General features: G+C 39.4%; 1 protein-coding gene across 2 annotated transcripts; it reads left to right on the top strand.

Annotated features, from left to right (window-relative positions):
• Window positions 1-4,824: 4,824 nt before the first annotated feature.
• Window positions 4,825-9,592, top strand: LOC122657054 (probable phosphoribosylformylglycinamidine synthase, chloroplastic/mitochondrial). Of its 2 annotated transcripts, none has more exons than XM_043851809.1 (3): window positions 4,825-4,972; window positions 5,080-9,284; window positions 9,563-9,592. In XM_043851809.1, the coding sequence occupies exons 1-2, from the start codon at window positions 4,931-4,933 to the stop codon at window positions 9,277-9,279; spliced, it is 4,242 nt and encodes a 1,413-aa protein (XP_043707744.1). In that variant the 5' UTR covers window positions 4,825-4,930; the 3' UTR covers window positions 9,280-9,284; window positions 9,563-9,592. The 2 variants fall into 2 exon arrangements, with proteins under 2 accessions (XP_043707744.1, XP_043707743.1); XM_043851808.1 differs by lacking the exon at window positions 9,563-9,592 and adding an exon at window positions 9,372-9,485 and having other exon boundaries at window positions 5,080-9,295.
• The last annotated feature ends 6,337 nt before the right edge of the window (window positions 9,593-15,929 follow it).

Raw genomic sequence — 15,929 nt, 5'->3', positions numbered from 1 at the left:
AAAAAAAAAGAAGGAGAAAGAACGCTAATCGGCACCATAGTGCAGCGTGTACCTGCACCTAGGCACAACTGTGCACGGAATGAATAGTGCACCCATGTGTATTACATTATTTATAGACGAGTTCTATTTTTATAACATGATTAGTTAATTGTTTATGGAAATGTCAATCAAACACGGATTCATTATATTACTATGGCATGCACCTTGATGGTTGTGGGTTGTTTAATTTTATAGATGAGGGAGAATCTTCGTCTTCAAACCAGCTACCAAGAAATAATGTCATGGATCTACCAACCATCACACCAACACCATGTCAATCCACAGACTACTTGATGGGATACCTCACAGCAAAAATTAGAGATTCCGAACAACAAACAAGGTTATGTGAGCAGCATACTAAGACGTTGGAGGAGGTCCTTGATACTGTCAAAACACTTGATCTTAACAAGTGAGATAGTATGAGAGGAGGTTGAGAGGGGGTGTATGCCCAGCATTTGTGACTTTTGTAATTAAATTAAATTGTGTCTTCTGCACTCATACACTGGTTGATATGGATTATTGACAAAAAAACAAAGATATCCTAATTGTTGTACTAACTATTTTTATAATGCACTCATAACTTTCCATATATTGTTGCTTGAAGCATCAATTTGTTAATTAAATATATTTTTAGTTATGTATGTGGCTAAAACCATGTTCCAATCGTTTTAATATAGATGTGTATGGAGTCACATTTTTATAATTTATACGTCAAACACAAGAAATCAAGCAATGACATTAGTAATTTTAGGTTGAATGGTAATTGAATCACTTAATTATTTGAGAACATTAATATGGCAACCTTGTTTACCAAAAAAAAAAAAATACGGTAACCTTGGAGCCTATCCCCATCCCCTATTAAAACTCTCCAATTGCCAAAAAAAAAGGAAAAAAATAAATAAAAAATTCCAACTAACAGACTGAGGGTAACCAAACAGTTTTTCAGATAGATTTAGGGTGATTCCAACTGACAAACTCAGGGTAACCAAACAGTTTTTCAGATAGATTCAGGATGAATTCAACTGACAGATTCAAGGTAATCAAACAATTTTTCAAGAAGATTCACGTCACAGAATCATGATAACCAAACAGTTTATTTTCTAGAATTACGAGTCAACAAATGGTAACTCAAGTGGATGACCATCCAGAATCAGACCACATCCAATAGATTTACGCAACCAAACACAACCTAATATATTATGCCCGTTATAAAAATTGAAGTTTCCACCTTGCTACTAAAATACAAGTGAACTAATAAAAAATTGATTAGGCAAAAACGTATAAAGATATGTTCCTTTCAATTAATATGAGTACACAAAAAAGTAATATGTAGAAGATTCTTTTGAACATTTATCAATTTGAAGATATAAAAAAATAATTAGATATTTTTTAGATATTGATTGATAATGTTTTCTTTCCCAATATTATGTCTAGTGAAGTATAACGTTTCACTATTTGCCATATGGTAGTACATGAGTTAGTCCATGTGATAGAGGACCACACAATCATTTCATAGATATAATTTTAGATAAAAATGAGCGGAGAAAGTAGCTAAAATTACAAAAGATGTCATTTCTATTTTATATTCATCTTCATTTTATGGCATTTTGGTAACTTTACTAAAACTTTGAATCAAAGTTTGAGAAACTTTTCTTGCTTTACTTTGGACTAAAATTTGGCCATTGAAATGTATGTGGGTCCTCTATCACATGGACTAACTCATGTACTATCAAGTATCAAGTAGCGAATAGTGAAGCGTTACACTTCACTAGGCATAATGTCGCCTAGTAGGACCCTAAATAATAAAAGACTCTATATATTGTTATTCAAATTTTAGATATTGATTATGAAAGGACCTCCTCAATAATAATAAGAGAAGTAACTCATAAAAATCTTCTTCTTTTTTTTTTTTGATAAAAAGTAACTCATAAAAATCAGATGATATAATCTCCAAGACTTCCTTGCATTAAAGACAAAATTTCATGATGAATGAAAATATTTTCAAAGAAAAAATAAAAAAAAGATAAATTATGAAACACCAATTGCTAATTTACATGCCCACACATGGTTTGAGGTATTAGATCGATTGGTCGATTTTGGCTGGATCGGATAGGTATTGGCCGAGACCGATCCCGATACCGATTTGATCCAGGTATACAGACAAGGGTAAAAATGTAAAAAAAAAATATATATATATTTTTTTAAGAAAACAAGGACAAAAGTATTATATTTGCCTGAGTTTGGGCGATCCCGAACCATATCAGTCGATCCGATGATCCAGCTGATACCGAGATCACGAACCATGTGCCCACACACTATAGAATGCTCTTCGGAGTTAGTATTATTATATTAGGGCGTTGTTCTCTGTGCCGCAACGTAGCCTGCGCCCAAGCACATGGGGGTGGACACAATTACCCCCTGCCCTCCTGCACAAGCTGCTCATGTGCCTGGGCGCAAGCTGCGCTGCGGCACAAAGAACATTCTCCCTATTATATTTACAGCTTTAAAAATCAATTATGAAGCTTATAAATAAATATTTTAAGGATATTTGTCACTTTAGAGACTTTGCAAAAATAGCAAAACTAGGATTTGTCATTTATTTTATAATTTTTAGTAGGAAGATGATTTATTTTTATTTTTTTCATGAATTAGACTTTTCTTGTGTCTTTTTTTTGGGTAAAATTCTTGTGTCCTCCTCCTTCACTAGGTTTTCACATATTATGCAAAAGAAAAGGAGGAGATTGGATACCCAACTTGTGTATTTGGTCACCATACCAAAATGAAATTTCACAGCTAACTCTTAAATTGGTTTGGTTTAGTCCACATTAAAGACAAATATCCAGTAATGAATAATATAGTCTAATCCATAACAACTAAAAACTAAAACCATTTGGCAATGTACTAAATTTTTTGAAAAAACATGAAGAAAAATTAATTTACTCAGAAAATATCCAGCACTTGAAGGCAAAACCTTCATGAAATTTCGGTTTCTTCATCCTATATATAAAATATTAAAAATAAACTCAAGAATGTTTACTTCTATGATGGAAATTTTAAAGATGGATTTGATATTTTGGTTTACTTGAACCAGATCGACTGAAATAGAGAAAGACTGACTGCCCCTCAATAGAAGCGTAAAGTAGGAATATTAAAACATCAGGAGAAAAAGAGAAATGAAAATTTTTCTATAGGGGAATTAGAAAAGAAGTTCTGGTAGAGGTGTTTGGGTAATTATGGAAGTATAGGATTATGATAAAATATATTATTTTTGTAAGGAAGTATTGGATTCTGATAAAATATATGTTTTTAAGGAAGTATTGGATTCTGAAGAAATATTTTTTTTAAGGGAAGATCTGATTTTGTTTTGTTTTTGTTTTTTTTTTTTTGGGGTGGGGAGTTGTTGAGTAAGGGAAGATCTGTTGGAACTTTCGTTTCAAAAACAACATTTCAGGTCCTGTAGAGGTGAACGAATTGAAACCCTCTAAGTCTCTAACCCTTTCTTCTGACAAGACAGAGCCCTACTTTCGATATTTCTCCGGTCATTGGATTTGTCTGTAGTCGAAGTGATCCCAACAGGCCACCATACTCCTGACTCCACACTCTCAGTAAGAAATCTATCTTTCACTAGTATTTTTCATGTTTCTCTTCATGCTTTTTACGCTTATAATACACGCAACGTACCGAATCTTTGAATTTACTGTAAAACCCCATTTACCCTTAACGCTAAAACCCTTCCCTAACCAATCCTCTTCCGTCTTCTCTGGAGTATGTATGGTCTCTCGCCATCGCTGCTATTAGGTTATTAACTGACCAGTAAATCTCTGTTTTTTCTGTTGCGTGTGAACTTCGATTGAAGAAAACATTTTGGCTTTGGATGAGAGACCAATCTACCTTCTAACGTTGTCCAGAACATACAATGAATTACGATGAAGTTTATGCTTTTCAGTGTTGAAAAGTTGAATTACTTTTCTTCTCCTAGGCAATCGATGAATAGCCACTGGTTTCTCTTGATCCAGAACGAAGCGCATAGCCCCATGTATTTTTGTTTTTTCAAATTATTGAAGACTTTAATTTACTGATCTGATCATGATATATGGAGATTGATATTTACATTTAATACGATCTGAAGAAAAATAGACAATGATTACGTTGATTATGGAACCCAACCTTACCAATTTGATCTTCATTCCTTGAAAATTGCTTTCAAAAATTTCAGACAGGTATCAGAATTAAAGGATTTCTGTTTTGGATTTAAATTTAATTGGGAGATTGATATAGAGTCATTTTTTGTGTTACAGCTTTCAGTTGTTCTGGAAAAGGAATAAGCACCCATCCGGAGTTGCTAAAATTGCAGCCAAGGTGATATTCACAGTTTTAGTTTATTCAAGAGTTATTTTGCAGTCTTAGTTGGAGTAGGATTTTAGGATTTAGCAATTATATTGTGTTTATTTCAGTTGTGAGGCTTCCTTTTGATAAATTCATATCCTACATCCTACTATTTTGTTTATTAGATGATGTATATGCCTGCTGCATGTGAGAATATGTCCATATTTTAGCTTTTTGGATTTTTTACAGAAGAATTGTATTAAACATGTATTAAACGCATATGGTGTTATTGCCATACACGTGTTTTAGTATCCATACATATCCATACACAGTTACTAACTATGCTCACAACCACAACTGTCCAGAGACCTTTAGTATTGGGAAATTTCACTTCACTTTGGTATTGCTAATCTCTAGCTTTCTAATTAATGAGGCCCAAGAAACTGTAATCACCCCCATTTCATTGGTTTCTGTGTGAGTAAAATTAAGCAATGGCCATACCCAGATCATTCTTACTTGTCTAGGAAGCTTATGAAGTTCAGTTTTTGTTTGGTAGAATTAATAAATGGCTGCTACGGGGGAGATCACTGTGGCGGAGTTCCTGCAGGTATGAATAGTTTTTAAAATTTTTCCTTTCCAACCCACCTCCCTCCCAGTGCGAAATATGTAAAAAAAAGAAGAAAAAAATCTGTGCAATATTATTTGTATTTGCAGGGTTCACGAAGGCAAAACCTGTTTCCACAGAGAAGTTCTTGTAAGCAGACACACTGTTTGCTCTGGGGTTCACATCACCAACAAAGGTATTCAAGGAGGATATTTCATGGAGGTGTTGCTTCTAGGGTTCTGCTGCATGTAAGACCCAGGGCTGTAGTTTCTGGAATGGTGAGCAGTTTGGTGAATGAAGAATCAAATGAGATTGGAAGCACCACTGGGGAGGTTATACATTTTTATCGTGTCCCCTTGATTCAAGACAATGCAACCGCAGAGCTTCTCAAGTCAGTCCAAACCAAGATTTCCAGTCAGATTATTGGTCTGAAAACTGAGCAGTGTTACAATATTGGGCTTAGGTCTGGGCTCTCAAAAGAGAAGTTTGGAGTACTAAAATGGCTTCTACAAGAGACCTATGAGCCTCAGAATTTGGCTGCCGAGAGCTTTTTTGATAAGGAGAGACAGAAAGGTGCCTCCACTGTGGTAATTGAAGTTGGGCCCCGTCTGTCTTTTACGACAGCATGGTCTGCTAATGCTGTGTCAATATGTCAAGCATGTGGATTGACTGAGGTGACCCGCATGGAGAGATCAAGGAGATACTTGTTGTATCTCAAGGCAGGGTCTGGTTTGCTGCGGGAACCACAAATTAATGAGTTTGCTGACATGGTTCATGATCGAATGACGGAGTGTATCTATCCCCAGAAGCTAATGTCATTTGAGACTAGTGTAGTTCCTGAGGAAATTCGGTACATTCCAGTCATGGAGAGGGGACGGGAAGCATTGGAGGAGATCAATGAGAAAATGGGTTTGGCATTTGATGAACAGGATTTACAGTATTACACAAGGCTCTTCAGGGATGACATCAAGAGGAACCCAACAACTGTGGAACTCTTTGATATTGCACAGTCTAACAGTGAACACAGCAGGCACTGGTTTTTTAATGGGAAAATTGTTATAGATGGCCAGCTCATGAGTAGGACTCTTATGCAGATTGTTAAGAGCACTTTGCAGGCAAATCCAAATAACTCCGTCATTGGCTTCAAGGACAACTCAAGTGCAATCAGGGGCTTCCTGGCGAAGCATTTGCGGCCAGCACAGCCTGGTTCAACATCTTTGTTGAGCATTGCTGGTTGTGACCTTGATATCTTATTTACTGCAGAGACACACAACTTCCCTTGTGCAGTGGCACCTTATCCTGGTGCAGAGACAGGTGCTGGTGGTCGTATTAGGGATACCCATGCTACTGGGAGGGGGTCTTTTGTTGTGGCCTCCACAGCTGGTTATTGTGTTGGCAACCTCCATATTGAAGGGTCCTTTGCACCATGGGAAGATCCATCTTTCACTTACCCTTCAAACTTGGCTTCCCCTTTGCAGATTCTTATTGATGCAAGCAATGGTGCATCTGACTATGGGAATAAATTTGGCGAACCATTGATTCAGGGATACACTAGAACTTTTGGAATGAGACTCCCAAGTGGGGAAAGGCGAGAGTGGTTAAAGCCAATCATGTTTAGTGGAGGGATTGGGCAGATTGATCACATTCATATATCCAAAGGTGAGCCAGAAGTTGGGATGCTAGTTGTGAAGATTGGGGGACCAGCATATAGGATAGGAATGGGTGGTGGTGCAGCATCAAGCATGGTGAGTGGCCAGAATGATGCAGAGCTTGATTTTAATGCAGTACAGAGAGGGGATGCAGAGATGGCACAGAAGTTGTACCGTGTTGTCCGTGCTTGTGTTGAGATGGGGGAGAAAAACCCAATTATCAGCATCCATGATCAGGGTGCTGGTGGAAATTGTAATGTTGTCAAAGAAATAATCCATCCAAAGGGTGCTGAGATTGATATTCGGGCAATTGTAGTTGGTGACCACACAATGTCAGTTTTAGAGATATGGGGTGCTGAGTACCAAGAACAAGATGCAATTCTTGTGAAGCCTGAGAGCCGTGGTCTTCTGCAATCAATTTGTGACAGAGAAAGGGTGTCAATGGCTGTTATTGGAATTATCAGTGGTGAGGGTCGAATTGTTCTTGTAGATAGCTTAGCTAGGGAACATTGCCGTTCAAGTGGACTTCCTGAGCCCCCTCTTGCTGTGGATCTTGAGCTTGATAAAGTGCTCGGTGATATGCCTAAGAAATGCTTTGAATTCAACAGGGTGATTCAAACCCGGGAACCACTTGATATTGCCCCTGGGGCCACATTAATGGATTCTCTAAAAAGGGTACTAAGGCTTCCATCAGTTTGTTCGAAGCGTTTTTTGACAACTAAAGTAGATAGGTGTGTGACAGGTCTTGTGGCACAGCAGCAGACTGTTGGGCCGTTGCAAATTACACTTTCTGATGTCGCAGTCATTACTCAAACATATAATGACCTGTCTGGTGGTGCGTGTGCAATTGGGGAGCAACCCATCAAGGGTTTGCTAGATCCAAAAGCGATGGCAAGGCTTTCTGTGGGAGAAGCACTTACAAATCTCATCTGGGCGAAGGTTACTTCTCTTTCTGATGTGAAGGCAAGTGGGAACTGGATGTACGCTGCTAAGCTTGACGGGGAAGGAGCTGCAATGTATGATGCTGCTATTGCTCTTTCGGAAGCAATGATTGAATTGGGTATTGCGATTGATGGGGGTAAGGACAGTCTTTCCATGGCAGCCCATGCATCTGGTGAGGTTGTCAAGGCTCCTGGAAATCTTGTTATCAGTGTTTATGCTACTTGCCCAGATATAACATTGACAGTGACTCCGGACTTGAAGCTTGGAAATGATGGTGTCCTGCTTCACATTGATTTGGCCAAAGGAAAACGGCGTTTGGGTGGATCTGCTCTTGCTCAGGTTTTTGACCAAGTTGGAGATGAATGCCCTGATCTCGATGACGTCCCTTACCTCAAAACAGTTTTTGAGTTTGTTCAGGAACTGCTTACTGGTGGACTGATCTCAGCTGGCCATGATATCAGTGATGGTGGGCTGATTGTTTGTGTCCTTGAAATGGCATTTTCTGGGAACTGTGGTGTCCTTTTGGACTTGAATTCACATGACAAGAGCCTCATTGAAGCACTCTTTGCAGAAGAGCTAGGTCTCATCCTTGAGATTAGCAAGCAAAACTTGGATGTAGTGATGGAGAAGCTTCACATGGTTGGCATTTCCTTTGAGGTCATTGGGCATGTAACTGCTTCACCCATTATAGAACTAAGGGTTGATGGGGCAATCCAATTGAAAGAGGAAATGTCCCACCTTCGAGACATGTGGGAGGAAACCAGTTTCCAACTTGAAAGGTTCCAAAGATTGGCTTCCTGTGTTGAATCAGAAAAAGAGGGCTTGAAGAGTAGGCGAAAGCCTTCATGGATGTTATCTTTCACCCCTACATTTACTGATTGGAAATGGATTGAAGCAAGTACAAAGCCAAAAGTAGCTGTGATACGAGAGGAGGGTAGTAATGGGGACAGAGAAATGTCTGCTGCATTTTATGCTGCTGGTTTTGAACCCTGGGATGTCACAATGTCAGACCTTCTCAGTGGGGCAATCTCTCTAAACCAGTTTCGCGGGATTGTGTTTGTCGGAGGTTTCAGTTATGCCGATGTTCTGGACTCTGCAAAAGGTTGGTCAGCCTGCATAAGGTTCAACCAACCTCTGTTAACACAATTCCAGGAGTTCTATAACAGGCCTGACACATTCAGTCTTGGAGTTTGCAATGGGTGTCAGCTTTTGGCTTTGCTGGGATGGGTCCCAGGAACTCAAGTTGGAGGCACCCTTGGTATGGGTGGGGACCCGTCTCAGCCAAGGTTCGTCCATAATGAATCTGGTCGGTTTGAATGCCGTTTCACCAGTGTGACGATAGGTAATTCACCTGCAATTATGTTCAAAGGAATGGAGGGTAGTACATTGGGTGTGTGGGCTGCTCATGGTGAGGGGAGAGCATATTTCCCTGACAATGATGTTTTGGATCATGTCCTTAACCTGAACTTGGCCCCACTGAGATACTGTGATGATGATGGGAAGGTGACAGAGTGTTATCCTTTCAACCCGAATGGGTCCCCATTGGGAGTAGCAGCAATCTGTTCACCAGACGGGAGACACCTCGCCATGATGCCTCATCCTGAGCGATGCTTCTTGATGTGGCAGTTCCCATGGTATCCAAAGGAATGGGATGTGGACAAGAAAGGCCCCAGTCCGTGGATGCAGATGTTTCAAAATGCTAGGGAGTGGTGTTCTTGAGGAAGATTAGCCAAAGGTTAACACCATCACCCCCTTGGTGTGGGGGGAGGGGGAGAGAAGAAAAGGTCTACAAATCTTTCAAAGACCAGAAGGCAGATCTCTTTTTCTTTAACTGTTTCTATTTAAATGCTTGTGTCTTAATATATTTATCCTTCATCTGAACAGGTTTTAGAAAGTGAAGTGGAAAATCAAGATTGACTTTATCAATAAATCACCTTTTTTTTTTTTTTTTAGCATTTCATGTAATTCTCAAAATTATAGTATCTTGGCTTTACTTTTGTAGCGCAAAAGTCAATCTGAGGATTGTTTAATATTTATAGTGGAAATTGTTTTTTCCTATTTTTGCTGTTTGATGTTTGGTCATTTGAGTAGAGTGAACCCTTTGGTTAAAGAGTGCACATATGATGATTCCTGTACTTAATACTGTGAATGTGAGCCTCCTACTGATCTATCTGATCCACACTCATAGAATCTGGGAATAAGTTCAGGTGGATGTACCTATTCTATATTAATAAATAATACACATATTAAAAGCACTAATGCAGATGCTTAAAAGTTGTGTTTAAAGAAATATTGTTAATTCATGAGCCGCTGAGATGGATTGATTTGTTCAATTGAGGATGATTCATGTGATATGAAATTTTGACTTAAATGCTATCACTGTGTACATCAGTACAGGCTGCGACTAGGTTGGTCTGTAAGTGAGATAGTAGCAGTACTTTGATCCTGACTCCAGAGGACTACATGCTTGTATAATCTAATTAATTGTTTATTACATGCATGGTGGGAAAATCTGTACCTGTAAATTTCCAGGATCAAAATTCTTAGCAAGCTGTGAGTTCATTGCAATTGAGGGTGCTGCCAGGTAGATATACTAGTGGCATGGCAATACCTTTGTACCTAAAGAGCGTCCCAGTGCACGAGGCTCCCATTAGTGTTGGGTCTGGGAGGGGCAAGTTTTTGCAGCCTTACCCCTTCTTTGCGGAGAGGCTGTTTCCATGTATCGAACTCGCAACCTGATGGTTGCAATACCTTTCTAACTCTGAATACAAAATTCAAAACATCGACTCACCCACCTCATCCACAATCATAGTTGTCCAGGCGTCTGGGTGTATTTTCTGGGCCAAGGCGAGTTGTCGCCTTATTCGCAAAGAAGTGCGTACTTTTTTGTTTGTTTGTTTGTTTTTTTTTTTTTAAATTCCATTCCTAACATTTCTATGTTTTTGTGTACATAGTTCTCGACTTCGCATACACGGTGCTACATGGAATCGTGTTATAAAAAAAGAGATAAGAGAACAAAAGAGGCTGAGATCATGAAACCCTCGAGCCCATCTTGGTTGGCAGCACAGGCACTCCCTCTGCGACTCCAGCTCCGGCGATGAACTGCGACTGCGACTGCAACTCCCCCCTAGTGGTTCCGCTGCACGTACGCTCAACGGCAGCCACATGTCCCACTGACTACCATTTAGGGCACAAAAGGGGCATTCTTGGAAGCAAAAATGACATGTGTATGTCACTGAGCGTATGTACAACGGAACTGGACTCGAAACTTATCGGGCGGAGTCGCAGTTGGAGTGGCCAAGGGAGTGCCTTTGCCTCGCTCATAAGTTTCTTCTTCTTTCTTCACTTCTCTGCTTAACTTTTTTTCCCCTTGTTTCTTCTTCTTTTTTGCTTCACTGTTTCTTTTTTTCCTTCCTTTCTTCACTTCTCTGGTACTTCACCGCATAAATCCCCCCCCTCTTTCTGCTGCTGCTGTAATTCTGTGATAGGTATTCTGTCATTCACATTAAATTGTGCAACTGTTAGTATAAGCCATGTAATTCCGTGATTATATGAATATCTAATCTGTGATTACATATTAGGTGATTATGTTATTCAGCGATTCTGTAATTCTGTGATTATGCAATTCCTTGATTATGTAATTCCATTGTGCACTATAACCCTGAACAGCGGCATCTAAGTTCAACTATCATGCACGCCCAGGGTGCCTAGGTGACGCCTAGGTGGGCGCCATGTGTCCTAGGCTCTCCTTCACTGCCTTGGGCCGCCTTGTTGCACTATGTCCATAATGGAACGCACTGGATAAGTATGTTTTGTTTGGTGTGTAAGACCATTGTGGGATTATTTCCGATATTACCTTGTGTTCTGCACACATATTGTAACACTATGCTGAGAAAGTGACTTAACTTGGTGATTCATTTCTTACTTTTTTGTATGGAATCCATAAATATGATCAAACTTACTTTAGTGACTCAGATGACTTTAGGATGACATGATTCAGCTTTGGAAAATCCGTAAACATCAATCTCCTGCGATAAATCCTTCATGGTTAGAGCATGGTAACCCAGTTCAGTGATTCACTTGGTTTGGGTTTTGTGTCATAATCAACAAAATGGTACTCATGGAAGAGTTTAATTTCATATGTCTAGCTTCCACAGTACTGAATTACATAACTTGAATTTCTAAATTGTTAGCTCTAGTATTGAAGATAGAAAATTTAATAGTTCTTTGAATCACAAATTTAGAATAGGATTTTTTCACAAATTATTTTATATCCAGGTTTGATTATGCATTGAGAGTTTGCTTTTGTCCTATTGGGACAAACAGAGTTTAGAGCAAGTATCCAGGGATTTCATTTATCCATTTTATCCCCAGCTAGATTTAGTATTGGAGGGTGATTCTGTTCTGGTTATTAGTTGGACAACTTGGACTGATGAATTAACATGGAGATTTCATATCTGATCAGGGGTACCTGATCTTTATGTCTGTTATGTTATTGGCTACCGCAGTGGTATACTTGTCATACCCTGCGTTGTACCCAGTGCACAAGGGTCCCGTGTTTAGCAGGGTCTGGGGAGGGTCTAATGTACGCAGCCTTACCCCTGTTTCCAGAGAGGCTGTTTCCATACCCTGCGTAAGAATTATAATTCTTGTCTTTTATTTCTTCTCTACACAAGGGTAAACTTGTCCTTGTGTTTGTATTCTGTTGATTTAACCTATTATATAAAGATGTGAGGGACTGTGGAGAATAATAAACTGCCTTCTCTTTCTGTTGGCAGTCTTCTCTTCTCCTCTGCCTTCTCTCTGGTCATTCTCTCGGTCGTTTCTTCTTTTCTTCATTCTCTTCGTTGCTTCTTCTTCCTCTTGTTGCTTGTTCTACAACTGAAACTGTAACATTGTATCAGAGCTTTGAATAACCAATAAGAATCGATCCTTATTCTTGTTTGAGAGTCTCTTTTGGTTTCCTGTTCATGTGACCTTGCTATATTTGATTGCATTTGAAAAACTAGGGTTCTCTACACCAATATTGGTTGATACATTGATGTATATCTGTTGCACATGAAGACTTTCTGCTGTTGCTGAGTACTGCTTCTTGTGGCATGGCTGGATTGTCTCCTTTTGGCTGGAATCTTCATGTGGTTGATATCTCTCTAACTATATGACGGATGCTTGAGATATTTTGGGGGTCATTCATAGACAAGACTCCTCAACTGCTGCAAGTTTGGTGCCAATCAGCTAAGTAGATTGGTGCATCTTGATTGTTGCTATTTCTGCAATCTTAAGTTTCTATATTGATGTCCCTCACATATCTCACCATCTAGCCGTTAGATTGCCGTATTTTTGTACTGGTTATTACTTATATCCTGCACTACCTTTGACTATATTCTTGGTTTTATTGAATTAGTGGATTATCTGCTACAATTTTTTTTTCCTTCTTGCTGGTCCTATGCCCCTGTGGTATGGTGTTTCCTGCTGCTGAAAGTTGGTTTTGTGGCGGCTGCTAGTTGCTATGGTGGTAGGATTGGTATAATAGTAGTGTTATTTTGACCTATTCTGACAGCACGGATAGTGTGATCCGTTGTGGCTGCGGTACCGGTATTGTGGTCTGATATTGCTGTTGGTTTACGCCTTGTTGCATCTTGGTTGGAAACAAGCTATGGATGCTTTGTTGGATCGTCGGACTTGGACTCTTATTGACCCACCCTCGGGAAAGGAGCTTGTGCTGTGTCATTAGGTCTATATCTTTAACTCTATTCGGGTTCTTATCTCCATGTCTGTGAATCTTGATTGGCCTCTGTTTCAGCTAGATAATAAAAATGCTTTTCTTTATGATGATCTTGAGGAGGAAGTTTATATGGAGCAACCTCCCGAGTATGTTGCTCAGGTGGAAAATGTATCGAAGGTATGTCATCTTCACAGGGTTATATATGGGCTAAAACAATTTCCACGGCGGTTTGATAAATTTAGTAAAATTATTGGTGGACATGGGTTCACTCAGTGCTTCTTTGATCACTCTGTGTTCGTACGTCGTCAAGGGAATATGGTCGTGATCCTAATTGTGTATGTTGATGATATCATAATTTCAGATAATGACCTTTCAGGTGTTAAAGAGATCAAGCCATATCTTCATCAACACTTTCAGATGAAGTACTTAGGAGTCCTCAGGTGGTTTTTGGGGATTGAAGTTGTTCGTTGCAAGAAGGTGTCAATTTGTTTCAGATTAAGTATATTCTTGAACTTCTGTCTGAAACAGGTATGTTAGGCTGTAAACCATAACTTATTTATTTGACTGTCACTCGTTTGGATATTCCTTTGTTGTTGGGGTCATCGGTCAATTTATGAAGAATCCTAAATGTGCTCATTGGGATGTTGCTTATCATATTCTAAGGTATCTTAAGAGTGCTCCTGGCAAAGGTTTTATTTATTGTCGTCATGGCCACATTGATGTTGTAGGGTACTCTAATGTTGATTGGGCTGGTGCTGCCAACGATCGTAGGTCAACCACTGGATATTGTACCTTTGTTGGTGGTAATCTTGTTTCTTGACGGAGTAAAAAGCAAACTACTGTGACTAGATCAAGAGCAGAAGGCGAGTATAGAGCTATGGCTCATACTACAACTGAGGGGGAGTGTTAGAATCGTGTCTTGGTTGGAGGTCCATGGGAAGTAGATTATATTCTGAGTATGCAATAGTGTTATACAGTCCTATTGCGATTATGTATTCTGTTTAAGTCAATATAAAGAATTCAGGCTGGGCGATAGATTTATTCTATTCTATCGCACAGCTCCCCTCATTCTCTTGGTCTCTCATCTTCTTCCTTTCATCCCTCTTTCTCTAGTTCTGGTATTCGGTGCGTCCACTTTTTTAATTTTGCATTCTTAAGGAAGAAAGATGAGCTGATTCCTGGCTTGAAAAAAGTTTTTACTGGAAGTTTTTCAATCAACTATTTTCTTGTTTGTTTCATCACTCATGTTCTATTCAATTACTAGATTTCAACTGAAAGCAGCACAGCTCCTTCTTAACATCCAATCTTTTTGAAAGAAGGAAATTCTCATGCTAATGGAGAAGCCAATTGCTTTGAGAATGAATATTGATTCTTTGAGTGTGATTATGATAAGGTGAACTAGGTAACAGCAGTGAGTTGGAAGGCAAGAATGGTTGGGATGCTTTTAGACAGTGGTGTTGGAGTTGAACAGTGAAATTTTAGAGTTCTGATAATGGATTCTTCCTTTTCAGAGATAATGGATTTGGGATCAATCAGATTTGGATGTTATCTGTCCATTCTCGTTCTACTGACTCCCCAAGGAAAATGTATATTGTTGTGTTCTAGGTCTCCCTCTCTTTTTTGCAGCCCTCCTACCCTCATCCTTGAGGCTTGGGTTTTGGTTTGTTGTGTACACATCTTAAAAGGATATGGTGTAAAGTTTGCGTTGCTAGGGCTTTGGATGTTTCTAGGTCAAATATTCGAACCTCCTGAGTCGCATGGGATGTGCTGCCTTGTGAGCCAACTCAGCCACTTGAGTATACTCAGTATCTACAAAAAATGTGCATATGATGTAATAAGACATTCTTTAAGTTTTTCCTACTATATTTTTTTGGTAAAAAGTTTTCAACCATTGTTGTAACCGGGCTTATTTGCCCACTCCATATAATATACCCTATATGGGTGAAAAGGGTGTGTTTTGTAAATTTGCCCCCTTCTGCAGTTCTGCCTCTCCTCCTCCCTCTTCCCTCCCTCGACAGCTCTGGATCCAGCTCTGGCTCCCCCTCCCTCCCTCCCTCCCTCCCTCCCTCCCTCCCTCCTCTTTATGACTCCCTGCCCTGTGTTCAGACGCACCCTTGAATTATAGGCAACGCATCATGCAGTCTGAGCGCCATTGTTATTCATAACAAAGAACAAAGTGCAGTTATCCTTGCAAACAGACGACATTCAATTTGTCCAGATCCACAAAAGAATTATCCTCACCAGAGAATAAAACCTAGTCAAGTATTGGAGTGTCTTTTTCAAGACGCATCAAGGATGCCAGGAAAAAGAATTCAACCAAAATGCCCCAAAATGCTTTCAAGTCTCCACAAATTTAATGCAAACCAAGGTAACTCACAGCTGTTTGGATTCAAGCAACTTGGACCGTGCCATCAAATGATCAAATCATCCGCTCATTCTGACTTTTCCATGCCTTCAACTTGCGGCCCATTAGTATTAGGATTTAGGATTCATATTAGAATTCGTATACACCATTTTTTCACGGACCATGATTTATTATGTGCATCCAAAGGGGATATTTCTCAAAAATTCATCAATTTATTAAGACGGTACAAATTACAGAGACAGAAGCACAATCCAAAGTGGTCTAGAAGTCAAACACTTA

The sequence above is a fragment of the Telopea speciosissima genome, chromosome 3 (assembly GCF_018873765.1).
Source record: "Telopea speciosissima isolate NSW1024214 ecotype Mountain lineage chromosome 3, Tspe_v1, whole genome shotgun sequence".
NCBI lineage: Eukaryota > Viridiplantae > Streptophyta > Magnoliopsida > Proteales > Proteaceae > Telopea > Telopea speciosissima.
Note: the sequence above shows the minus strand (reverse complement) of the source record. Positions and strands in the feature narration are given on the sequence as shown.